The sequence below is a fragment of the Manis pentadactyla genome, chromosome 10 (assembly GCF_030020395.1).
Source record: "Manis pentadactyla isolate mManPen7 chromosome 10, mManPen7.hap1, whole genome shotgun sequence".
Classification (NCBI taxonomy): Eukaryota; Metazoa; Chordata; class Mammalia; order Pholidota; family Manidae; genus Manis; species Manis pentadactyla.
The window spans coordinates 67,807,751-67,835,607 of NC_080028.1; the positions used below are offsets into that span (position 1 = coordinate 67,807,751).

The window sequence follows — 27,857 nt, forward strand, 5'->3', positions numbered from 1 at the left end:
AAATCACTAGGTAAGTACTGAAATTAAGTGGAACTTACAAAAACATAACAGCTTTTTTTGTTGTTAAAAAAAAACCACCTAAAACAGTATGATTTATTGACATATATGGATTTTCTCATGAATTCTTTTTCCTTTCTTGTTTTGGTCTCTGTAGGTAGCAAATCTTCCAAAGGACTATAAGATAACCCTCAAATATGTCCCCAGGATGGATGTTTTGGTATGTAAACTATACATTTCTGAGTTTCATAGTAACTGATAAAAGAGATGGGATCATTTGTATTGAAATGGGAAATTATCTGCCATTTAGGAGTTTGCTAATTGTCAAGATTTAAAGAAGGTATCTTTGGAATTTTACTTATGTAGTGTTTTTTCCACCTCTCAAACAACTGTTAAACTTTAGTTGTAGGTGGACATTTCAGCAGGTGTCTTAGATCTGTATTACCAAAGTAAAAAATATCATCTCCATTAAAAGCTAGCCACGGTTTTTTTCTCTTTTTCCTTAGCCTTCCCCGAAAAAGGCTTGAGTGTAAAATGATGTAAATTCTTTTATATACATCTCTTTCTTATTTGAGGACACAAAATATTTTATCTCAGGATTTGTTAGCAGTGCCATAGATTCTTAGAACCTTACAAAAATTGAAACCAAGAAATCTATTTTTCTCATTACACAATATCAGAAGTCAGACTCAAATATTTCAAGCAAAGGGAACAATGTAATGCCTGTGTACCCATTACATAGCTTGTCAAACCTTACCATTATACAGTATTTGCTTCAGATATATTTTGTGATAATGAAATATACAAATAAACTAACACCCCCTGTATGCTCCTTTCCTCTCTCCATTGGTCCCCACTTTGTCTCTTAGTGTCAGTTTGTCTCTTAGGAACAAGTATTCTGAGCTGAAATTTTTCATTCCAATTCATGTTTTTGGGGCTTGGTATGAGAATACAATCCCCTGGAGTTGTAGCAACGGAGCACAGCAGCCCCACATGCTCTAATAATTTTAATGCAAATTGCACACCCATATATAAAATAGTGTATTTTTGTGCATATTTTTGTATTTTATATTAATGCCATTCTGTTGCATATACCACTTCAGAACTTATATTTTGCAACATGCTTTTGACATAATGTGCTGCTCCGTGTTGATTCATTTTAACTACTGTATTGCATTCCCTGAGTTAATTTAAAACCATTTGGGTTACCTCTTGCTGTGCAAACCAGCATCTCTCCATAATTTACCAAATACTTATTACAAATCCACTTTATGCAAGTTGTCTTAGGCTTTGAGTAATTCTTACGTATATCAGTCAACCAAAAGTATACCAGTTTTAAGTGTGTTAAGCACATCACCAAGTAACATGCTTAACCTAGCAATCTTTGAAAGACTTTTTATCATTTCAAGAGAATATCAAAGGCATATTTCTTTCTCATAAGTAAAGTAATCACTTTAGCATGACCTACCTAAAGGTCCTTAGAACATGTATCTTCATATTGAACCAGTTATCCTCAAGTCTAGGTCAATGTTTGTCCTATTGAATTAGGGGGAGTTCTCTGGAAATAGGAATGTTAAGTTAAGAGCAGCCTGCAGGTTAATTGGTCTAATCATTTGATCACTCAAGGCAGCCAGTATTTATTTAGGAAAAACTATGGAGCCAGCACTTTACCAGACTCTGAGTTACCAGCACACTTCAATTATCCTGTGTTCAAAAACTTCAATAATAACCAGGGGGAAATTATCTGGCCTTTTTGTAATGCTTTTTATTCTCAAAATGATTCCACATATTTATCTCCTTGGATGATTAGAAAACCCCTGTGAGGTGGGAGGGTTAGCTCCTGAGATTCTTATTCTACAAATGACACACTGAGGTTTACAGCCCAGAAGTATTTTGCCCAAGGTTATACAACTAGAAAGTGAGAGTCTTAAAAAAGAAACTTAAGGTCATCTGACTCTTAACCCTGGGGTACAGAGTGTGGGTAGCTAAATAACTACAGTAGCAAGGTGCGGTGTCCTGGGGGAAGCATCTAAGTAATAAAGATGCACCCTGCTCTAACTGTAGAAGCATTTAGGCCTGTGATTGCCCAGCTCACTCAAAGAAATCATGCAGCCCTTTCAAAAACAACAAATGTTATATTGAAAATAACAAAACAGATTATTTTGTGCCGGTATAATCATAGATTGTGCTAAATCATAGATTTCCGTGCTGGCTGGCAATGGCAAGAGCCAAACTTGTAAAAATAAAGCTGATTCACTGCCACATATTTTTTTTTGTTGCTGTAATTGAGAAAAGTCCACTATTATTTGATCTTGGCACACCATCCTGGCACAACTAGAGAAACTGTTCTTGGCTACCATAGCTGGCAAGGAAGAACAAGCCCGTGCACATGGCTTAGGCAGAAACAACAGAGTTTTAAGCTTTGTTTTACCTTCATTTTAAAACTTTAGTTTCTGCCAAGACCAGATGAGTTTCCCAATAGAGAGGCCCCTGATTATCAGTGGTCAGAGTCCCAGCAGCCTTATTTTTTGTTTTTAAACAATAGAGGGTGGAGTAAGAGTCAGAGTGGTACAAGATTCTCTGGGGTCAAAGCGGTAAAATTTCCCTGAGGCACTGGAAGAAGAAAGCTCTTAGAATACACTCTATCTTTTGCTTTATTTTAAAAATCAGTTAAATACTACTGAAAAGGGGAGGTTACTTTTCTAAGGGCTTTCTTAGAAATTACCTAGCAGATTCTCTCTCCCAAATAGCAGGGTATGATCAACCAGTTAGTATTGAAATACAACAATAATTACCAATTCTACCTAAAATTCTTTGCAAAACTGCAATATTGCTAGATTGTTCCTTTCTTCTTAGCCTTAAAATTCCCAAACATCTCTGATCCTTTCCATTTCCTACTGATGTGATTGCAGAAAGAACAAAAAATTGAGTTGTTGAATTGGTGCTGCACATTTGCAGTCATTCTAACATCTTAAATATTTTATAAACTATGACTTGCTTGTGGTATTTGAGTAAAAAACTCATCAGTTTTTAATTAAAGTAAATTACGTATTTATGAGTATTAACTTTATTTGTACCAAAAACTTATAAGAATATTCAAAGAACATCCATATACCCTTTAATCCGTATTAATCTATTTTTAACATTTCACCTTGTTTGCTTTACTAAATGGTTGCTTTTGGTGTGCACATGTGTGTTTCATTATTTCCCTAAACCCACTGAGTAAACTGTATACATGCTGGCTGTTTACCCCTAAATACTTGAGTGTGCATTTCCTAAGTAAAGGGTTTTTCTCTTACATAACCATGGTATGGTTGCCAGCTTCAGTACATTTAGCAATCACTGAAATGTTTCAATCTGTTGGCTGTGTTTCAATTTTAGAAATTTTTTTTTTGCATTTTTTTTCCTCCAGTACAAGACCCAATCTAGGATCATGATTTGCATTTTGATAACGTGTAATAGGCAGACTAATGGCTCCTCAGGGATGTCTTGGGCTATGAATGTATTACCTTGCATGGCAAAAAGGACTTTGGAGATGTAATTAAGGATTTTGAGATGGAGAGATTATCCTGGATTAGCCAGGAAGGCCTAGTCTAATCACGTGAATCCTTATAAGAGGGAGGCAAGAGTGTCAGAGCCACACAGAGGTCTGAAGATTTTACTGCTTCAGAGATTGTACTGCTGGATTTGAAGATGAGGAAGGCAGGTAGCCTCTGAAAGCTGGAAAAGGCAAGGGAAGAGATTTAAGCCTAGTAAAACAATTATGGGCTTCTCAACTCAAGAACTGCAAAATAATACTTCTGTGCTGTTTTAAGCCCATCAAGTTCATGGGCACTAAAACATCATATCTCTTTAGTCTACTTTAAGAGTCCCTCGGCCTTTGTCTTTGTGACATTGAAATCTTTTAATCATACAGTTGTCCCCTTTAAGTAAAATGTTTCTCTTTGAACATTTGATTGATATTTCCTAATGATTATATTCAGATTATGCATTCTAAGCCATGATGCTACATCATCAGGTTATCACATCCAGAGGTACACAGGGTCCATCTTCCTGTCATGTGATGTTTGACTACCTGGTTAAGGTGTTCCACTATTTCTGTGTATTTACTGACTAGCAACTTATAACCAATCTTTTGGGGGGACACTTTAAGACCATGTGCATTATTTTAAAGTCAGGGTTAAAGTCATTGGCCACATGCAATATTACTCTAACAATAAGCCTCCAGCCCTCTTCCAGCGCCCTCCCTGGGGTGTGCATGATTTCCCTTAACTATTCCCACTTTCTTTTGCCTGCCTTGCTGCCTCTGTGCTCTTCTCATTTCCTTGCCATTCCAGGAATTTATCACCTGAAGCTGGCACCTTTCCAAATCCTCTCTCAGTCTGTCATCCTCACATGTCCCCTGCTGCCACTGTTCCCCTGGGCAGGCTTTCTCTGTACCTGAAATGCTGATTGGTCCTTTTGTTTAGGGAACTCCTGACTCTTTCCTTTCCAAACTCACTTCTTTAAGGAAACCTTCCCTCTCCTTCTTATTGGACCCAAATGCTCCATCAGAGATTTTTTCCATAGCACTCCTCAGAGTAGCAGTTTTCCATTTATTTATAGAATTATGTAATTGATAATGTTCCTCTTACCTGTAAACTTTTTTTGAGGGCAGGAATTGTATATTTCTGCTCTTATATCCCACTGCCTCATGGATGATAGGCACTTCATAAGTATCTGCTGAAAGAAAGTGAGGAAGGAAGGAAGGAGAAATGTTCCCCCAGCATGTCCTCACTTGGAATTTCCCTGAGGCACAAATTTGACCTGAATAGAGTCCACAAGATTGTTCTGATGATGGGGGTGCCTGCAACTGATCACACAATATCTGCACCTCAATGTTATTGTTATCTTCTTTTAGATATGTGTGCATTTTACACAAAATCTTAGGTGTAAGAGTATTATTCAATTTTGAGGTATCATGGTTGCCTTGAGCCTTCTGTTACACTACTTTCATTGAGTCATTTCTGTATTCAAGAACTTTCCCATTGTTCCCAATGACTGAAGGCTGAAAGCCAAATTCCTGAATCTGACAGTCACGACTCTCCATCATCTTCCCTCATCCTAACTGCCTTGTCTTAATCCCTGTTATTCCTTAACCCATAGTCTGCCACCCCAGCCAGCTGTGTCCCTGACTCCTAAAATCGCTGAACTTATTCGCAATCCAACACTTTGCTTAGTGCTACTACCCCTTTGCCAAGGATGTCTTTTTCTTTCCCATCCATACATCCAAATTCTACCCACAGAATCAATCATACAGTATCTTGTGCCTAAAAGTATGTGAGTGGCCATCTCCTCTAAGGTCAATTTAGGATCCTTTTTTCTCACAAGTCCAATTCCTACTATCCAGACACTTTTGCTCTCTCTTTCCTATACCATCTGGCTAGTAAAAATTGATATCACCCCAACTCTGCTTTTTCTTGGCTCTGGGGGAACCAGTGGTCAATAACACCAACATGGTGTCTGCTCTGTGGACCTTACATTTTGTTCATTATCTCTGAATTTCTGTAGAATTTGTCCAGAAACTATTTGGGTAGCTGATCATATTGCTTACATAGCTGTTTAAAATTGTATATGTTGAGTATTTATTTCCAAGTATTGGTGTGAGATATAATTAGGATGAAAAATCCAAGATATGGTATATATACAATAATTGTCGGATGTCAACATTATCATTTTGTTATGTTTTTTGTTTTTTACTGCATTTTTATTTATCTGAAGATTAGGGAACAGATATTTCACTCCTTTGTATTTCTTTATCTTTCAGGCAGGTAGTAGCTACTCAAAAACTACTTGCCAGTAAACATTTAACTGGTGGAGAAAAAAGTCTGATTTCAAGAGCCTGTCTTACTCATTAAGACTGCTTTGGTTCTAACAGTAATGAACTCAAGCTTAACAACAGCAACAGGTCTCATTACCACAAGGATTGTGAAGAATAGCATTCTAGTCAAGGCAAGGATGCAGCCAGGCCTCATGGAGGGACTCCAGCTTTTCCTTTCCCCACCTCTGCCTTATTCTTTCTGCTTGTGCAGAATTTTGCTCCTCTGTTCCACTCACCTGGTAGAATGTAATTGTCTCAGGCTTCCCAAATTTACATGTTACAAATGTTGGCCCTGGTCCAAGACTGATTCTCAGTTTCTATCACCACTACCAATTTTGGGAAGGGACTTCCTGACTGCCCATCTGGCTCGGGTCCACCAATGTCCAATCAGGTAGAGAACAAGGTAAGTTCACCAGTTTTAAGTATGGGCCCTGAGGTCCAGCCCCTATGATTTGGAGTACTTCCTATAGAAATAGAATAAGTCAGCCAAGTGGATGCTATATACTTATCTAATTCTCTCTCTCATATAATAAAAGAATATTTATTTACAAGGAGTAAGTGTAAAAAAGTTAGTTAAATGAATAAAATATAACATTAAATACTATTTTTAAATGACTCTTTTGTGTACTCAAACTATAGGCCCATCTTAGTAAAAAGTGACTGTGTTAAGACACTGTTCAGGATATCCAAACCATTACTGTTTGACAGAAATATAATAGAAGCCACATATTTAATCTTAAAAACTGTCCAATAGCCACATTTTTAAAAAAGTGAAATTAAATATATTTAGTCTAATTATCCAAAATGTTATTTTACCCTATAATCAGTATAAAATTTTTATGAAATATTTCACCTCTTTTTTCCTAGTAGGCATTTCACACCTATAGCATGTTCCAGTAAGGATGCTAAATTTTCAAAAATATTTACTCCATATTTATATTTTCATACAATTTACAATTGAAAAGGCAGATTCACATACCTAAGCTTTCCCAAAAGTTTTATAGTCACCAAATCAAATATTTTACACATAAACAAGTTAAAATTGGGCAAAATTAAAATTTTAGTGGTTCAGTCACACTAGACACATTTTGAGTGGCTAATGATTGGCCAGCACAAATAAGACAGACCCTTTATGGAAAGAGACACTGAAGCTCTAAATGGCTTAAATGACTTGCCCAAAATCACAAAGTGTGTGTACAGAGTTGGGACTGGAAACTATGCCTGCAGTTATCATGGCTGCCCTCACCTCCCCATGCTATTCCTTCCTCACTGTGCTATGTTGTGTCTGACTAAGGGGCCATTTATAGGCCTGCTTTGGAAAACAACACATATTTATAGTGTTTGGGCTGATTATCAAATTAAGCAGATTGAGGTTTCTACATAACCAAACCAGAAAATGCATAGATACTTAAAGTGAACACTGATGTCCCCAATGAATTGTCTAGGGAGAGGACTAAAATAAATCATAACAAAACCCAGCTCACCCAAAAGGCAGTTCAGATGTTAGAGACCCACACTAGTAATGTGAACGCACAATATTTTGCGAAGTGCATTATAGGAATGCTTTAAATTTGCCTGCCCATGGAAAGTTTGAGAGTGGCAGGGGAATGTCCGCTTCTAATCCTAAAAGTGAAACCAGAAGGGGAAGAAACAGAGTCCACTCATGGCAGCTAACTTTTGCTCTTTGGTTATAACCTTTCCTCAGAGAAATTCACTGTCACTAGTATGGCTCTGGATTCATGGAAATGAGTCAGAAAGAGCCATTTCCATCCTCAGAATCTCTGAATTAAGCCTCAGGACTAGTGTGCCTGGTCCAGACGTGAGACACAAGATACATGGTGAACCTGGCAGAAAAAAATACTTTAGCTGTATGTTCTTTGGCTAGACTCGCTGACAAAAGAATGAGGCTAGTGTGTGGGAGTCTTTGCTTCTAAATCTTCTGTCTTAAATTTGTTGTATAACCTTCAACAAACCACTTCACTGCTCTAGGCCTCGCTTTTCCATTTAGAAACTGGGACTAGCCCAGATGGTCTTTAGGATTCCTCCCAGATCTAAAGTCTTGGGACTTTAATGGCATGGCTCTGGATTCTGTTGCTTGCTCAACAGTGGGGGCAAATGCCGGAAGCACAAGAGGAAAGAGAGATGCTTTGTGTCTTGGGCATTCATACCTCTAATTCTGGCAAGACTGAGATTTGACCCACATTAAAGAAAACAAAACAAAAACAGTCAAACTGGGTGGTAATGCTGGTAATTAGATTAGTTGAATTAGAAGACTGGGTGAATACTCCTTGTGAATATTCCTCAGAGGCCTCATAGTTTAAGAGCCAGGGCTTTTCTCCTTCAGAATCGCGAATGGTATTTTACCCCAAACTGTCTGTAGAGACCTCTCTTGCTGTGTAGGTGCCTACCACGTTGGGTCCACTGAGCCAGCACACCAGGCTCCCTCTACAGAGAGCTGCTGATGGAAAGTAGTGCCAAGGGCGGTCCTGCAGAAATACCACAGCATGTTCTGTCTCCTTTCCTTATGGGGAAACCTTCTGACTCCACACACCTTAGGGGACTGCTCTTAGAGACTCCTCTGCCTCTAAGACTGATGCAGAATAATGTGTCCAGTTCTTTCAACTAATAAACCACAGTAGTTTCTTGAACAAAGCAAGGGATGGAGAGGAGGAAGCATACCAGCCTTATTAGCAAGTCCTCAGGATGTTTGTAAAGCACCCACTTTATTTCAGCCAGGGTCTCAAAGCTGCCAGCTCTGGGAATGCAGAAGTATGATATCACACATGTTGTAAAATTCATTTATCATCTATTTTAAGTTTGTTGGTTTAGAATATGCATGTATACTTTCATTGTTGGTCTGCAGAAGCAGTCATATTCTTATTTATGTTTAGAATGCCTTTAATTCTAGTAGCTTTTATACCTTTTGTTTAACCATTTAGTTAAATCAGTCATTTGGAACTCATGGTACTTTCTTTCCTCCACCTCTCTGACATCTTGTGCAGTTTTAGCAACTTTCCTTCTCCTTCACTTTATTCTACTAGTGAAAGAGAGAATGTCTTTTTTTTATATTTTACATTCTTCCAATGAATGTCTAACTTAAATATTTATATAGAACTATTTAAGCATAAAATGGTCTCTGAAAGATAAGAAACAGTGACAATAATGACTGTTACTAAGGCAAAGGAAAAAAATTACATTTGTGAACTTCACAACCTTTAAACATCCATTTCCTAATCATAATCTTGGAAGAGTCGAAAAATGGAAAGACCTCTTATTATCTCACCAATGAAGTACTCAGTTCATTTTGTTTTGTTCTCTTTGCAAATCATTGACTATATTTAATTAAAGAGAAAATATGAACCTGCTTGATGTTCTAGTTGAAACTGGCTTCCTCTCTTGGAGGCAAATGGGTCAAAACTGACTGATACTTAATATTACTTGTTTACCTTAGTTTTATCTTCAATAAATCCAACACTGTTAAAAAGCAGAAACAAAACTCTTTAAGCAGCTTAATGAAAAGGTAGGAGTTTGCATTGATTAAACAGTCTTTTCCAGGGAAATTAGGTCAAGAATGAACAATGAGTGAAATACAATTATAGGACTTTTTAGAATACTTTTTCTAACAGCATAGTCCAGGAGTTCATATCAACGATCAACAAATTGTTCATAAGTTTAAAAGAGCAGATACTAGGCTAGGATTAGATTGTGAGAATTCCATGACTTAACTTAAAGAAATTGCAGATTTAGGGTTGAACATTTTACTGGAAAAAGTTGATTACTGGAACTACTGATTTGGTATGTGAAGATGGGGTAGGGAGGTTCCCAGTGAGGGACTGGTCAGAACTAAATGAGAACTTGAATAAAGAGTGTAAGTATAGTTTAGTTGACAGTAGAGATAAACAGAAATGGCAGTAAGCACCCCAGAATTCCCCAGTTTAAAAATAAGAAACATATAAACAAAATCTTTACTACTTTAACCACAAAAAAGCAAAAAAAAAAAAAAAGGCAAAAAGAAGGAATCTGTTCATTTAAGGCAAAGGCCACAGAAACAAAAGGGGTGCCTTAGTTCAAAACAAGGGATTTTGATTTTGGTTCCTACATGTCAGAGATCTGAGATGAGGACAGGCAGGCATATTTATAAAGTAGAGCAAGGACAGAGTTTGAAGAGAGTAATACATGGAATCTGCTCGCCACAGAAAAATTTGCATAATTACACCAAAATGAACTAATCAGTGAAGGCTATTCTACCATATAAGCACTATTCAAAAAAAATTTACAGTATGTGCTGTATCCCACATCCTAGGAAATCTGCCCCTTTCTGATAAGGCCAACTATCTAAAGGGAATTCCCAATGCCTAAATGAAGGGAAACTTGGAGAGTAATGCAGTGCCAAAAGAAAGACTGACAGCTTAGAAAGAGACTTTTAATGATGCAAATATGAACTTGCATGTGCTTGAGATAAGCATTGATTTATCAAAACAAAGAATCCGTTCTGAACATACTTTGGGAACACATAGTCTTTGAGAACTTGGTTGACGAATTGAATGAAATGTCCTAATTAACTAATTCTCGTTTGGGAGTTTGTTTATTCAACTTATCTGAAGCCAGAGCCAATACTCCTTAAAGTTTTGAATGACATTTAATGCTTCCAGGAACTGGGGCTTACCTATCCAGAGATAAACTAGTTTCCTTTTTGGCTGTATTATATTAATTAGAACTATTCTGTTAAATGAATATAAAATAACCTCCTTGTATAATTTAGAATAAATAGATTACTTGACTGTCTCCCACAGAGATAGTGTGCTAGTAGACAAACAAACTTAGTGGTTAGATTAATTTCACATGGCGTCAGGTACTCTATGATTACAATATTTTTATTACAATAGAAATTATATTATCTAGGATTTTAATAAACTAAGACAAATTTAGCTATCCCTAACAATTATTTTTCTTACTGTTACATTTTAGAAGACTTAAAAAAAAATAAACCAGAGTCTTCACTTAAAAGATGTTTATAAGGGATAATGTTAAAATAAAGAAGTATATGAATTTATGAACAATTTTATATTTTAAATAATGTATTTTAAAAATATTAAAATCTGTTCTAATGCTCTAAGAATTTTTCCTAATAACCCAAACCTTTACTTATCCACAGCCATTTATAGCAGGGGTAAGCAGATACACCCCATAGGGCCAGATTTTGTGTGGAGAGCCAGTGAGATTGTTTTTTCAAATGAACATTTGTGGGCTATTTGCTGATATAGAATGCTTCAAACCCCAACCACACAAAGTATTGACACCAGAATAAAGAATTCCATTCTTCTTATTGGTAGACCTACATGACAAAAGAAATTAAACTCTATTATGCAAAAGAATTATAGTCAATTATTTTTATTACACTTAATTTTTTAAATAAAAATTTTGTTGAAATGTGTTTTCTAAAAATGTTTCTACAAAATATGCTTGGTTTTTGCCTCTTGATATGCAAAGCCTAAAGTATTTGCCATCTGGCCCCTTTATAAAAGTGTGGACCCCTAGAGTGCTTTTTCTCATTCAATCAAGTTCTGAACCCATTTGCTCAGCAAATAGTTTCTGAGCGATGCCTATATTCCAGACACTGTTCTAGGCCCTAAAGATACCACCCCAGGGATCAAGATTTTATAAAAATACTGCCCTCATGAAACTTACATTAAGAGTTTGTACATCAGCTCCCCACAGCCACCTGGTTCCATTATTCTCATTCTATGGAGAGGCAGAGTGAGGCTCAGAGAACTTAAGTAGCTTGCCTGGAGACTGTCTCCCAGAATAGAGCCCAGTTATAGCTGACTCCTAGGCTTGAGCTTCCAACCAGTGGGGAGGCTGGCTTCATAGGTGGCGCTTCACCTTTAGTTTCATGCTATTATGTCACCATCTTGAAATTCTTAATCATTTTTTGAACAAGTTTTTGAACAATAAATACATTTTCATTTTTCCCCTACCACCACAAATTATGTAGCTGATCTTAGGTAGAGAAAATCACTCAGGCAAATGTGCTTTTCTCTCAGACCACACTCCTGCCAGGGCTGTTTTTTCTGTTATTGTTGTTTTTAAACACCTTTGTGAATTCATTTATAAAGAAGCCTTGAAAACTGTCAAGCACTTGAGAAAAGTAAGCTACTATTAATCCATTGTTTCATATCCAGTTCACCAAAAGACCGAAGTTCCTTGAGGTCTAGGACTCTCTCCCACAAGTGTTTGTTATTCCTTCTGTCTAAAGCCCTTTTAAGAAAGTGAGTGAACAATAAATATTCTTCAGTAGAAGAATAAATAATAAATTTTATTACTAGCTGGACCTTGTCAAGGGTACAAGTTGTCTCTGTCTCATCTTGATTTATTTCCATAAATGAGCAAAATCTTTACCAGCAACATGTTCCTCTGGTCTTTATGCGTTTGTACATTTTGAAATAGATGTTAGATCTGGGTTGAACAAAATACAAGAACTGACCTGTTATAAGGAAATCCTTTGTCCAGCAGTCAATGACTAAAACACTGATGGCTTTGAAAGATGATCTGAGATAACCATACTTAACATAAATAGATGCTTTATCTTCAATTTCTTGCAGCCTAGTCATTGTTGGATAAGAGAGATGGTGAAACAGTTATCAGTCAGCCTGACTGATCTTCTGGACAAGTTTTCAAATATTTCTGAAGGCTTGAGTAATTATTCTATCATAGACAAACTTGTGAAAATAGTGGATGACCTTGTGGAATGCATGGAAGGACACCCGTTGGAGGTAACCTTATACTCATTGGGATTGCTTTTACCCACTCTTCTCTAAAACTTATGCTGATTGGTGGTGGCATCTTTATTTGTGTGATTTTTAATTTATAAACTTTTAATTTAAAATTTTTTTCAGATGAGCACAGAAAATAGATGTTTCTAGTTATACCACAATGCCAAAATGCACATTGAGACTTTAATGTTGTCACTTAATATACAAATAAAGTTTATTCTCACTACAATGTAAAAACATCCCTGAATTTATTCCATGAGAGTATAGTTCTCATAACCTTCCTATTAGGTTACAAATGTTCATTGACCTTTAAATGGAAACACCCATAATGAACACCGACATTAACTTCTCATCCATGGCAATCATGTCAGCAAAGAAGGGCATGCTAACATCTCCACGTGGCTTGGTGACTTGTTTCACCAACTTCATATTATAGGCATAGCAGTACTTTGGGTTCTAAGCGTATTCAAGAGGCAGTGTGCTTCTAAAGATTAAGACTGAGAAGCTGGAGTTCAAATCGTCTCGCTAATTAGCTTTGTGAATTTAACCCCTGTGTGTTCACTTTCTTTATGCCTAAAATGGGAACAGTGACATGTCAGCTCATAGACTTGACATTAGATGATTCAGGATGAGTGCTTTAGCACTGCATCTGGCAAAATAATGTTAATATTTTTAGTATTATTTTATAATACTATATCTGTATTAGATTAAGTCTTGGGAAGCCTCTTTGGCAGAGTTCCCAAGCCAAGGTGTAGCCTACAGGCCTTCTAAAAGTTTAAACCCAAGGTGTTAAATGTGATTCTGTAGTGTAATACTCAAATACTCCTTTTCCCATCCAAATGCCATTACTCTTTAATACCCAATATCAGTCCCATTTGTGTTCTCCAATCTCAGAATTCTTTCCTTGCTAATAGGCTAATCACTGTATTTCATCACTTCTGTTATTTTACTTTCTAGTTTCTGAATCAGAATGTATCTTACAATCAATGATATCTTAGAGTTAACATCTCCTTTTTTATTGTATTAGTACAAATAGTGTGCTAATGGTATTGATAAGAACTGGAGGTCACAAAAAGTAGAGTATATCAGACAAGGTGTCATGAAGGAAATTATATGCATTGGGGCTTAAAAAATGAGTTAGATGTTCAGTAAATAGCAATGACAGAAAGAGCATTACAAATACTGATTAATGTATGTTTACTAATCATGGCACTTTGGAACCCAGATGATTCATACCAGGTGGTATTTCTCAGTTGCTTTAGAGACTGAGCTAATATGTATAAAGCACTTAAAGCAGGTACAGAGTAAGTGCTACAGAGGGGTTAACTCATATTACCTGATTTTCTTTATAATCCTGCATCAGTGAATTCCTAAAATATAGCCTTGATTTGCTTTTTGGGGGACTTTATAGAAATTAATCACACTCTTTTTATCCTTTTGTGATTTCTTTCATTTAGCACTGTGTTTATAAAATATATCCACATTGATGCACAGAGTTGTAGTTAATTTGTAGTTAATTTTTTTTACTGCTTATAGAGTATTCCATTGATTCACTATGTCACTATCAAACTGCTCCCTAGATGATTGAAGTAAAGGTGTATAAACACTGCTGCTAAGAATTTTCTTATATGTCTCCTGGTGTATATGTGCAAGAGCTTCACTAGAGTATTTCCCTAGTAGTTTTTACCTAGTAGTATTTACCCTAGGAATTTGTGGGTCATAGGGTGGGCATGTGTCCAATTTTACTAGATACTGTCAACTGTACCTATTTATATTACTCCACCCATGTGTAAGAGTCACCTTTGCTCCTTATACTTACCAGCATTCAATACCATCAGATTTTGAATTTTGGGCTACTTGGAGCATGTGTTATGGAAGGGCTAGTAGTAATGATTTTAATGAGCATCTCTGAAGAACAGTGTCTTGAGTTTGTTGCATAGATTATTTCATGATGTTGTGTTCACCTTACTCACCCGCACTGCCACCCCATCGCTTTTATCAGGAGTTGAGCCCTGGAGGATCACTGTCCTGTGGTACCATTTTGAATATTGTGTGTTAAAATAGTTGTCTAAAAGTGTTAATTTTACTTGATTTGAAGGACATACTTACAGTCTATTCACCTTACATCAGTTAAAGCTGTATAGACCATTTGAAATATATAATCCTGCTTTTTCCTTTTTAGAATGTAAAAAAATCATCTAAGAGCCCAGAGCCCAGGCTGTTCACTCCTGAAGAATTCTTTGGCATTTTTAATAGATCCATCGATGCCTTTAAGGACTTGAAGATGGTAGCACCTAAAATTAGTGAATGCATGTTTTCTTCAACATTGAGTCCTGAAAAAGGTAAGACACAAGTATTTCTAATTTAGAAAAGTAAATTGCAAGTTTGAATCTTATATATGTAAGTAATAATCTGCCTTTGACTCAGTTATGTGTAGCTAGAGAAAGATCTGTGTGTATGTCTAATATAAAAGCAAGTATCAATGGCCTGAAAGAAATGAATGGTTGTTGATTTGTCAATTTTCAAACCAAAACAGCACTCATCATTTTCAAATTAAAGAATTATGTATGAGTAAACAATACATGAGATAGTCACTCATAATTGTTATCTGATATTTGCTAGTACTTACAATTATATTATTCTTCACCTCCAGTCTTCTCGACTCTTTTCCTTAAACATCTATGAGTCACGAATTCCCTTCTAGACCACTTACTCTGTACTGAGATTCCTTTTTTCTTCACTGGGTCTCTATAATACAAAAATCTTAATTTCATAGATTTTTTTTTAAATGACCAATAATTTGCATTATTTATATTTATTGGCATATGGAGGCAATGAAGCTTTGTTCTACAAGGTGACTGCGGTGAGTTTCTTAACAAAAAATAGAACAGCAAGACCCAGTATGAGATAAATAGGATCTGAATAATCTAGATTTGGGAAGCAGACCTGGAAAGTATTCTAGTTTTGTACTTTGGCCTTTTGGGGACTCTGTAACTTATGTAAATCACCATACAACACTGACACATTATTGCTTTCTATTTAGATTCCAGAGTCAGTGTCACAAAACCATTTATGTTACCCCCTGTTGCAGCCAGCTCTCTTAGGAATGACAGCAGTAGCAGTAATAGTAAGTACACATATCTGATTTAATGCATGCATGGCTCCAATTAGCATCTATAGGAGTATTGCATGGGTTTTAAAGGAAATTTCTACAATTATTACAATTAATACTCTTCTGTTACTGTTCTCCCTGTTATAGTCTTCCTGAGAATAAATATTAGGTTTGTAGAATTGACTTCCCTATAGCTTGACAATGTTAGGTAATTGGGCCAATAAATTTTCTGCTAAGATTCTAAATAAAGCATGCAATTAATTTTTAAAATATAATTTAAGCTTTTCTCATCATTGACTTGAAATATGTTTCATGTGGAATTTGCCTGACAACATTCTAAAATGGAAAGTACAAATGCTGGTCATACAGAATTTCTAGGATGTTTCAGTATTTACTACTGTGTGTTTGAAAATTTGATGACTTTGATATTGTACTATAAAATTATATGTTAGAGAAAATGCTTCTTTATCTGGAATTTCTGTCCTCTTTCACCAAGAACCCAGTGTCTTGGAAGTCTAATGTCTTCTCTTCAAATGCAAGCAAAGGTCATTGGATTTACTAAATATTCTGACTCTCTAATCTCATGGAAGCTGTAGAAAGAAAAAACTCATCCTGTGATCTTAGCTAAGAAAGTCATCCCATAAGACTTAGTAATGGGACACTATCATATGTTCAGGGACATAGAAGACCTATCTGTAAAAGAGAATAATTAATTGAGTACAAATCCACAATGGCAATTCTGCAATTCAGAATTTTTCACAAATCTCCAATATCCAATTTGTTTTGGAATTTTTGCCACCAAAACTTGACCTGAGCTGAGATGAGGTTATTATAGTCTTTATCCTTCTAAAAGCTAATATTTATATATTTCATTACAGAAATATTAATGTATTTGATTATCCAGACCTGAAGTGCTATCCAGACCTGAGGATACTATATAATATATAATATTTTCAGGACAGAACCTTCTAAAATATTAAATCACGTAACACATGCGATCTAAAAGTTTTAAAATGGGACTTTGTTAGTCAGTTAACTACAGGATTTACTAACCTTTTCAAAGAAGGAACTTTTGACTTCTTAGTCTATATTTCATTGATTTCTAATGTTTTTTATTTGTTTCCTTCTACTTTGGGTTTAATTTGCTCAACTTGTTCTAGTTTCTTAAGTTCTTAAGGTAGAAAAACATGATCATTGAACTTTGGGTACATCCCACACATTGTGTTATCTTGTGTTTCCATTTATCATTTATGGAAAAATATTTTTTTAAGTCTCATGATTTCTTGATTCATAGGTAATATAAAAGTGGATTGTTTGTCTAAATATGTAGTTTCTTATTGGTTTCTAAATTCTAATATCATAGAACAAATGCTGTAATATTTTGAAATTTATTGAGACGTGTATTATTCAACTGTCAAGTGTAGCATTCTCAATTGATCAAAGTGGTTGATAGTTTGTCTCAGATTTCTATATTCATATTAAATTTTTTGTGTAATTTTTTATCCATTACTGAAAGAAGGGCATTAGAAATCTTTCTTTTTTGATTGTGGATTTAGCCATTTCTCCTTTTGGTTCAGAGTTTTTCACATCATGTATTTTGAAGCTCTATTATTAGTTGCTTATACACTTATTATTATTATGTGTCTTCTGAGTTATTCATCTTTATGTCTTACTGAAATATCCCTCATTACTTCTGGTTTTTGTTCTTTGTCCTGAGGTATATTTCATCTGACATTAGTTGACCCAGTGTTTCTTACATTTACTGTTTTCATAGTATATACTTTTTTCTTCCTTTAATTTTCAGCATATTGGTTTTTTGTTTTGTTTTGTTTTGTTTTTGAGAGGGCATCTCTCATATTTATTGATCAAATGGTTGTTAACAACAATAAAATTCTGTATAGGGGAGTCAATGCTCAATGCACAATCATTAATCCACCCCCAGCCTAATTCTCATCAGTCTCCAATCTTCTGAAGCATAACAAACAAGTTCTTACATGGTGGACAAATTCTTACATAGTGAATAAGTTCTTACATAGTGAACAGTACAAGGGCAGTCATCACAGAAACTTTCGGTTTTGATCAGTCATTATGAACTATAAACAATCAGGTCAAATATGAATATTCATTTGATTTTTATACTTGATTTATATGTGAATCCCACATTTCTCCCTTTAATATTATTATTATTATTATTATTTTAATTAAAATGCTGAAGTGGTAAGTAGATGCAAGATAGAGGTAGAAAACATAGTTTAGTGCTGTAAGAGGGCAAATGTAGATGATCAGGTGTGTGCCTGTAGACTAAGTGTTAATCCAAGCTAGACAAGGGCAATAAAACATCCACGGATGCAGAAGGTTTCTCAGCATATTGTTTTTAAAGGACATCTCTGAGACAGAGGATATAGTTGAGTCAATTTTTCAAGTCTTTTGACTTTGAATTTTAATTAGAGGATTTCATCAGTTTATATTTAATACAATTATTAATTTGGTTGGATTTGGGGCTACTGTTTTGTTGTTTCCTGTTTGCACCATTTATTGTCTATACCTCCTTTCCAACCTTCTTCGGGGCTAATTTGTGTGTGTGTGTTCTTTCTTTAATTATTCTGGCTTCCCAAATGCACCTTTTTGCATTCTTTTGTGTTTGCTTTAGGAATTACAATATACAGCCTTTGCTTTGTGACATGCTACTCAGAGTAAATATTATAGCACCTCAGAAAAAAACTAACAAACTTTGAAATAGGATAGTTCCACTTACCCACAAACATTTTTTGTACTGTTCATATAGATCTATGTAAATTATGAACTCCACAATAGTCTTAAAATTATTGCTTTCAGCCATCATATATCTTTCAAAGAATGTAAGAGAAGAAAATATTATTTTTTTATATTTACCTACATATTTATTACTTCTTGAACTCTTCATTCCCTCTTATAATCTCAAGTTTCCATTTTGTGTTAATTCCTTTAGCATTTCCTGTAGTATAGATCTACTGGTAACAATCTTTTTTTCTTTTAATTGAAAACTGTTTCTATCTTCAGTATTGCAGGTACTTACGACTAGATACGGAATTCTGGACTAACAGTTCTTTTCTTTCAATCCTTTTAAGATATTACAACACTGTCATGCTGCTTCTGTCATTTATGACAAATCCAACATTTGGATTTTTTCCTCCTACATACAGAGCCCTTTTCTCTCTGCCTTGCAAATTTTTCTTGTTTGGCAGTGGAAATAAGATGTAACTAGGGATGGTTTTCTTTGTGTGTATCTTTCTTGTTTGTGAAGCTTTTAGGCATTATATACCTTTATTTCCCCCAAAATTTAGGGGAAATTTGGCTATAACTTTTTCAAACATTTTTCTTCATTCTCTCCCCTGTCCTTCTGAGAGGAATCACACATATACGCAGTATATCTACAGGCAGACCTCATTTTATTGCACTTGCTTTATTGTACTTCAGACACTGCATTTTTTATAAATTGAAGGTTCGTGGCAACCCTGCAGTGGCCAAGTCTGTAGGCACCATTTTTCCTGCAGCATTTTACTCACTTCAAGTCTGTGTCACATTGGTAATTCAAACACTGTTTCAAACTTTTTCATTGTTATGGCAATAAATAATGATAGTATTGACGTTACTATTGTTTTGTGTTACCACAAAGTGTATCCATATAAGGTGGTGAACTTAATAAATGTTGTGGGTATTCTGACTGCCCCATCAACCAGCCGTTTCCCCATCTCCCTCGCCTCAGGCTTTCCAGTTTCCTGAAACACAGCAATATTGAAATTAGGCCAGTTAATAACCCTACACTGGCTTCCAAGTGTTCAAGTGAAAAGAAGACTTGCATATCTCTCACTTTAATTCAAAAGTGAGAAATTAAGTTTAGTGTGGAAGGTATGCTGACAGCCAGGTCTCTTGCACCAAAACTGTTAGCCAAGTTGTGAATGCAGAGAAAAAGTTCTTGAAGAAAATTAAAAGTACTACTCCAAGGAACACGTGAATGATAACAAAGTGAAACAGCCTTATTGCTGACATGGAGAAAGTTTTAGTGGTCTGGATAGATCAAACCAGCCACAACATTCCCTTAAGCCAAGGACTAATCCAGAACAAAGCCCTAATCCTCTTCAATTCTGTGAAGGCTGAGAGAGGTGAGGAAGCTACAGAAGATAAGTTTGAAGCCAGCAGAGATTGGTTCTTGAGGTTGAAGGAAAGAAGCCCTCTCTATAATATCAAACTACAAAGTGAAGCAGCAGGTGCTGACATAGAAGCTGCAGTAAGTTATCCAGAAGATAGAGCTAAGTAATTAATGAAGGTGGCTAATGCTAAACAACAGAATTTCAAAATAGAGTCAATGTTCCTTCTATTGGAAGAAGATGCCATCTAGGAATTTCATAGCTGGAGAAGACAAGTCAATGTCTGGCTTTAAAGGACAGGCTATCACTAGGAACTAATGTAGCTGGTGACTTTAAGTGGAAGCCAATGCTCATTTGCCATTACAAAAATCCTAGAGCCCTTAAGAATTATGCTAAATCTACTCTACCTGTGCTGTATACTTGGGACAACAGAGCCTGGATAATAGCACATCTGTTTATATGGTTTACTGAATACTTTAAGTCTATAGTTGAGACCGACTGCTCAGAGAAAAAAATTACTACTTATGAACAATTGTAGCAATCAGAGCACAAGCTCTGATTGAGATATACACTAAGATTAATATTGTTTTCATGATTGCTAATACATCCATTCTTCAGCCTGTGGATCAAGGATTAATTTTAACTTCCAAGTCTTATTTCATAAGGCTGTAACTGCCATAGACAGTGAGTGACTCCTGTCATGGATTGGGGCAAAGTAAACTGAAACCTTCTGGAAAAGATTCACCATTCTAAATGTCATTAAGAACATTCATGATTCATGGGAAGAGGTCAAAATATCAGCATGAATAGGAGTTTGGAAGAAGTTGACTCCAACCCTCATACATGACTGTTAGGGGTTTAAGACCTCAGTGGAGGCAGTAGCTTCAAATGTGGTAGAAAGAGCAAGAGAACTAGAATTAGAAGTGGAGCCTGAAGATGTGACTGAATAGCTGCAAACTTTAAGGAATAAGGAGTTGCTTTTTATGGATGAGCAAAGAAAGTGGTTTCTTGAGATGGACTCTCCTGGTAAACATGCTGTGAAAATTGTTGAAATGACAAGAAAGGATTTAGAATATTATGTAAGTTAGTTGATAAAGCAGCAGCAGGGTTTGAGAGGATCAACTCCAATTGGAAGAAGTTCTGCTGGGGGTAAAATGTATCATAATACCATTGCATGCTACTGAGAAATCATTCAGAGAAGGAAATTTAGTCACTGTGGCAGACTTCATTGTTGTGTTATTTTTAAGAAATTGCCACAGCCACCCTAACCTTCATCAAGTACCACCCAACACTGAGGCAAGACTCTCCATCAGCAAAAAGAATGCCTTGCTGAAAGCTGAGTTGATAGTTATTGTTTTTAGCAATAAAGTATTTTTTAATTTAGGTTTTCTTTTTAGACATGGTATGTCATATGTAATAGGCTACAGTATAGCTTAAGCATAACCTTTATATGCGCTGGGAAACCAAAAGTTTCATTTAATCTACCTTATTGCAATATTCACTTTATTGCAGTGGTCTAGAACCAAATCTGCAATATCTCTGAGGTCTTCCTGTACACATATACCAAGCACCATACATTAGGCAGTTTGATATCATCTCACAGATCATGGAGATTTAATTCATTTTTTTTTCAACCTCTCTTTCCTTTATTCTTCAAAATGAGTAATTTCTGCTTACCTGTTTTCAGGTTCCCTCTTTCTTCTGCCATCTCTAATCTGCTGAATTGGTCATCCAGTACATTTTTTTTTGCCATTTTTTATCATCTTTATTTATTTTTTTTTTTACAGCACTTTAAGGTTCATAGCAAAATTGAGGGGAAGATACAATGATTTTCCACATAACCCCTACCCTCACTCATGCATAACTTCTATTATCAACATCCCCTACCTTAGTGGTACATTTGTTATAATAGATGAACCTACATTCATGCATCATTATCACCCAAAGTCCATAGTTTACCTTGAATTTCACTCTTGGTGTTAGACATTCTATTGGTTTGGGTCCAGTGCATTTTTTTCATTTCTAATTTTGTATTGTAGAATTTTCACTTGATCCTTTTTATATTTTATAGTTTTCTGCTGAGATTTTCTACCTGCATATTTACTTTGACGATATATTTTTACCCCTGGATATAATTATAAAGCTCTAAAGATCTTATCTCCTAATCTCAATTTCTATTGAAATATTTTGATTGCTATTGACTGTTTTCTTTTACCATTAATATGGGTCACATTTCCCTTTGGATAACTAGTAATTTTCTAATATATCCTGGATATTATGACACTGTGTTATTGAGCATCTGGATTTGGTAGCATACTTTTAAAGACTGTTGAGTTTTATTCCAATAGGCAGCTCCATTACTGGCAGACTGGCTCTATGTTCCTTCCCAGGTTGCTTTATAAGCTTTCTTAGAAATAAGGCTACTCTCTGTCCTCCCTCTAAGGCATGGAATTTGAGATATCTCTTGAGTGCCTAGAAAAATCTCTCCATTCTTGCTGAACTCCTTAGTGTCTCATGACTGCTAGAGGCTCTGAGACAGTCATAGCTTCTGGACATAGTTTTTTGTCAGGTTTGTGGAATATCGCCCTGTGCCTATACATCTTATTACTCTGCCAATGACTTATGGAGATTCCTCCAGAAATTTCTGGCGCTCCTTCTCTATACAGCTCATTTTTGGCAAACAACCCTGCCCCACAAACTCCAGCCATGTGAGCAGCCCTGAACTTCATTCATTCCTGATTCCCTGTCTCAGGCTACTGAGCCCTGCTTGTGCTCTATCTGCCACACCTCAGTCTGAAGGCACCGCCCAGCCAGAAAATCAGGACAGTCATGGGCTTCCTTGTTATTTTGCTGTCTCTTGGATTACACTATTGTACGGCCTGTTGGCTAATATCTGAAAATAGTTGCCTCATTATTTAGGTTGGGAAGGCTAATCTGCCACTATCATGGTTGGAAGCAAAAGTCTTTCCTACTTATTTTGTAAGACAAACTGAATGCAAAATATCAATTCAGTCCTGTGCCTCTAAGTCTAAAGGTACTTTTTAAATTGCAAAACAAATGGCTAACCCTTTTTGTTTGCTTTTTTTTCTTATTTTTTGTGAAAAAAATACAGGTCTTGCATAATCACCTTTTGGCCAGGTGATGTCACTCCTAAATATGGCACTTAGATTCCCATGCACAAGACTAGCTCTTTATGGGGCTTGCATTTTCATAAAAAAAACAGACAAATAAAATACTCATGGTATTTTATAATGTATATTTTATTATATATATTAGATGTATAATAGGAACATGTAAATGTTTTCAGTTGTAGCATAAAAAAGGTAAGACTTTTGGGAGTAGGATCACGGAAATTTGAAGTAAGCATGCCATGCTAGTTTTCAGGGATAAAACCCAAAATAGTGGCATACAAGTTATCCAAAGGGAGTTGCATTTTCAAAGTAATAGTAATAGTCTTCATACTGAGCTAGAAGGATGCTTAAAAAATGTTGATGATCCTCGCAGACAGTATTTAAATGCTGTAGAAGAAAAATCTTGAGAAATTTGAAGTAAGCATGGTAGTTTTCAGGGGTAAAACCCAAAAAAGTGGCAGCCATGCAGGCCAGAGAACCAGAACATATAAAGGAGGAGTCCAGAGATGTGAGCTGCCTCTCCATAGCTTATCAGGAAGAACCATGTGGTAATACAAAAGCATACAAGTTATCCAAAGGAAGCCGTGTTTTCAAAGTAATAGTAATAGTCTTCATACCAAGCTAGAAGGATATTTTAATAAATGTCTGAGATCCTTGCAGACAGTATTTAAGTGCTGTGGAAGAAAACCTTACTTTGACATTACCTTACAGGCCTTCTAGAAGGATAGTCTTGAGTCAGACTGCCTGGGTTTATATCTGGCTCTAGCCCTTGGCTAGCTGTGTGACCTAGGACAAGTTACTTAGTCTCTGTGGACTCCCCAGCTAAAACCCCCTTCATAGGATTTCTGTGAATTTTAAATGAGTTAGCACACAGGTATTTGGAGCTGTGCTAAGTGTATATGTCCATCATAATTATTAGACCCTTTACATGTGCTAGGCCTGTGGGTCAGTGATTTTGGCAAGCCTATGGTGAACTTTGAAACTGAAACAAGGAAGGGTTTCCTGAGCACCAAGAAATCCTTGTTCACAGACATGGTGCCCACAAACAGACTCTCTACATAAGGAGCTCTGCAAAGTAGTAGCACAGTTTTTTTTATTTTTCTATATTTTTACAGATATCAAGATAATCAGACCAGCCAAACAAGTTAGTTCTCACAGTTTGGACAGTTTTCATAATAATGAGATACAGTTGATATGATAACAACCCAGTAATTTAGGGTAATTCAAATGTCCAGATGAGCTCCCCAGCCCCGGAAGGTTTCAGGGGCAATCTTTACATTAAAGCAAAGCTTTGACTGGCTTAGGCTGGGGCCCCAGATTCTCTTTGTATGGGCCTTGGGGCCTACACTTCAAGTCTCACTGTTCCCTATCAGACAGCAGCATAGCAAGTATCGGGGCTCTTGCCCTGGAGGTGTAGGCAAAGCTTGTCTGATAACACCTTTTTTTCTCTCCCTGCAAGCAGTATAGAAGAATCACTGGAGAAAACCAAAGGCCTGGCTCTTAAGTCATTTGCATTAACAAGAGAAATAGCAAAAACAAAATAACATTGACCTCTGTTAGAGGCGAAGCTCAGTTCCTACGGTCCCTTTTTCCTCCTAGCTTTCACCAGGTCTCTCTCTCTCTCCTGCAGGAGCACTGCTGCTGGGTGTTAGTCAGATTCCAGGACTTTGTTTGGGATCATAGTCCTAGGGGTGGAACTTTCAAAGTAGTTAAAAAGTCACAGTACTGTGAGGGAGCTCGGTGAGCTTTCTTCCGTCAGGCCTCCCTTCCAGCCTGGCTTTGCCTGGAACACCTCCCGCAGGGGCTGGCCTCCTCCCTGAGAACGGCTCTGAGTAGGGAGCTCAGACACCCCACTCTCCAGTAAGCCCCTTCCGCTTGTCACTAGTGGGCGTGGTCTTTCCTGTGGCCTGAATGGCACAACTCAAGCTCTGGCTTTCTGATAGAACAGGAAGCACGGGAGCTGCAGCCTTGATTTCAGGGCATCTGGCTGCCCACACATAGATAATGGAGTTCTCTGAAGCACCGTCCTGGATCACTTGTTTTCTGCTGGAGACTGGGTACAGAATATCCGTAGCTTTCTTTGTTTGCTCTGTACACATTGATTTGGGCCCCTCAAGTTCACTTGGTGAAATCACAGCCACACACCAAGAATCCCAGCAGACAGTGTGGACTATATTGGGTTGGCCAACAAGGAGAATTCAAACATGCTACTGGAATATAAGCACAAAGAGCCAAATTATTTATAGATATGTGAATGAAAGACCCCACTTGCCTGCCCAGTCCCTCTGCCCCTTATGTGTAAGGACCACTCCTGACGCGCTAACCCCCTCTCCAAACACACAACCATGCATGTGAGCACACGGACAAACTTCTTTGAATTAGAGCTTCAGAGCTTCTTTGTAAACAGGAATCATAGAATTAGTGAATTTCTTCTTCCCAGTTTACGAGTGGTGGGGAAATTCTCAATTCACTACAGTAAATCAGATTTATTTTAAAAAATCACTTTAGTAAATAATATTATTTCTTGACTCTCAGGTTAAATCTTTGGGTTTATTTTTATCTTGTAAATGATGATACACATACAGTGGTTTGGTTCTCTTACATCATGTACTTAAGTTTCTTCATATGTTCAGTGGGTGACCATAGGGCTGACATGGTGACCCAAATACCATTGCAAAATATTACAGACATAACAGTCATTTCACCTTGATTAGTTTATACATTTTCAACAATTAGAGAATCAAAATATAATTTCTAAATTTGTGACATCTTCAAAGGAATTCAGAGTTTAACAATTACAAGTTGGCCCACGTGTTCCAGGGTCTCAGATAGCTAAGTTGTTCCTTGTAACATAAAAATCTGTCAAAATGTTCTGCGTTTTGTGTTAGGAGGAAGAGACCCTATGGGAGGTGTTTTACTTCATGAATCATTCTGTTTCTCATAGAAGAGCGAAGCAGGGTCGAGAAAGTTGTCCCAAATGAATCTCATATGTGTTCTCTCTCAGCACGTTACTTATTCAGAGTAAGGAATGGGGAGAAGTATTCGATAGTCTCAGGCTTTCCAACACAGAACTTGTGAAAAATCAGACCGTTAGTCCAAGCACAGTGCTGGGCATTACCTGGTATCCAACAAATGTAGACTGAAGATATGACAGTGAAACAGCATGATTACTAAAAACACTCTGACCACAGTGTATGTAGAATGACTTCATATTTGTAGCAGCCCAAACATAGCTTAATGCATATAGACCTTGATCTGGGTTGCAGAATGTCCTCTTTAAAATGTCTTAGTAAGACGTCAAGAGTGCGAACATGAAAAGGTATTAGAAGATAAAGGCATAGAAGATGGATTTGCTTGATAAGATAAATCATTTTCAGGAATCTGTTGTCGGAGTCCTTATGTGTCAACTAGACATTACCTGAGTCACATATCCTTCTGTCTATGGGGTTTCTTTCTTTTCTTCATCTTTTGGTGACTACACAATCTTGTATTATTGTCCCAAAACAATACACAGCAGAAAAATCAGCATTTCAAATATTTTAAATGGAAACAGGTCAAGAGTACATGATGGAAACAGTTGGGAACAACTGCAGCGTTAAGATCCAACCCCCTGGCACGGATGTGCTGTGTTCACCACTGTGCTGTTTACATTGCAGGGAAGGCCTTAAATTCCATGGAAGACTCCAGCCTACAATGGGCAGCCATAGCATTGCCAGCATTCTTTTCTCTTGTAATTGGGTTTGCTTTTGGAGCCTTGTACTGGAAGGTATGTATTGCTACTCCTTATTTTTTTCTTGATCAAAAACTTTCTGAACTTTATGTATTTATTTGTTCATACTATATTTACATGAAGGATTCACAAGCAGCCTTTTTCTGAGAAAGGATTCTACAAGAAACCAGCAAGTTAGGTTACATCCTACCTTAACTGAGTCTCCACAAAATTTAGAGAGGCTCCCCCATTCCTCATTATGCTTTGGAGATAATTCCTCTAGCTGAGAATGCACATGGAAGAAATGGGAACTGGTTTTAATAGCCTGAACTAAATATAAAAAGGAAAAAATATGCTGTCATAGGATGGACCTAAAGCCAAATAGAAATACTGCTTGTATTACCTGCTTTTTTTATTTCTACTCTTTTGTTCTCTTCTGATTGAGACCTATCTGAAATTTTTTAAAGTGCTAAGTCATGGAGATTCAGCTTTTTTGAAATGCCTTTCCATCTTGATTAGTATCTAAATCTTTGATTTTGTTTCTTTACTTCCAACATCCTGAAGATACTGAGTTGATCATACTGTGCATTTTTCATAATTTTTTTTGCAAAGGTATTTTACATGCTACATGCTGAAAAAGCTGTCAGAGTTCTTGACAGAAAAATAAAAACGAAACCAGTTTACCTTTTAAACATATCATTTGTTGATGCTTTTACAATATATATCACTTTTCTTTTCCCAGAAGAAACAACCAAATCTTACAAGGGCAGTTGAAAATATACAGATTAATGAAGAGGATAATGAGATAAGGTATTTTGTTTTGCTAAATGTGTGCATAATAAATATGCTTGACATTGCCACTTCACATGCAGTGCACATTCTCGTAATGTCTGGGAGAAGTTGTTTCCTGTCAGAAGGTCAGCTTCCAACTGGTGTCCCCCCAATTAATTACCCACAGTTTTTGACATCTTGCTCTCCCTTAAGGCCTACATCTCCAATTACCAGTAGAATACCGTCACATAATTGTCTTTGTAACCCTTCTTAGGATACCAAAAGGGGTCATCTCTCTTTTATTTCCACATGCAGCAGTGTTTCGTTCAGACTCCCGGCCGTGGAGTCTGGAGGCTCCTTTGCTTATTCTCCTTTCC

At 36.5% G+C, this 27,857-nt stretch overlaps 1 protein-coding gene across 2 annotated transcripts in view; it reads left to right on the forward strand.

The window, feature by feature from the left end:
* Positions 1-27,857, forward strand: part of KITLG (KIT ligand) — an 84,559-nt gene that overhangs the window by 44,454 nt on the left and 12,248 nt on the right. The window contains exons 3-8 of one of the 2 annotated variants that reach the window (XM_036905334.2): positions 155-217; positions 12,460-12,630; positions 14,813-14,972; positions 15,674-15,757; positions 26,657-26,766; positions 27,452-27,519. In XM_036905334.2, the coding sequence (XP_036761229.1) occupies positions 155-217; positions 12,460-12,630; positions 14,813-14,972; positions 15,674-15,757; positions 26,657-26,766; positions 27,452-27,519 (656 nt within the window). The remainder of the gene's footprint in view (positions 1-154; positions 218-12,459; positions 12,631-14,812; positions 14,973-15,673; positions 15,758-26,656; positions 26,767-27,451; positions 27,520-27,857) is intronic. The other variant, XM_036905335.2, reaches the window with a different exon arrangement.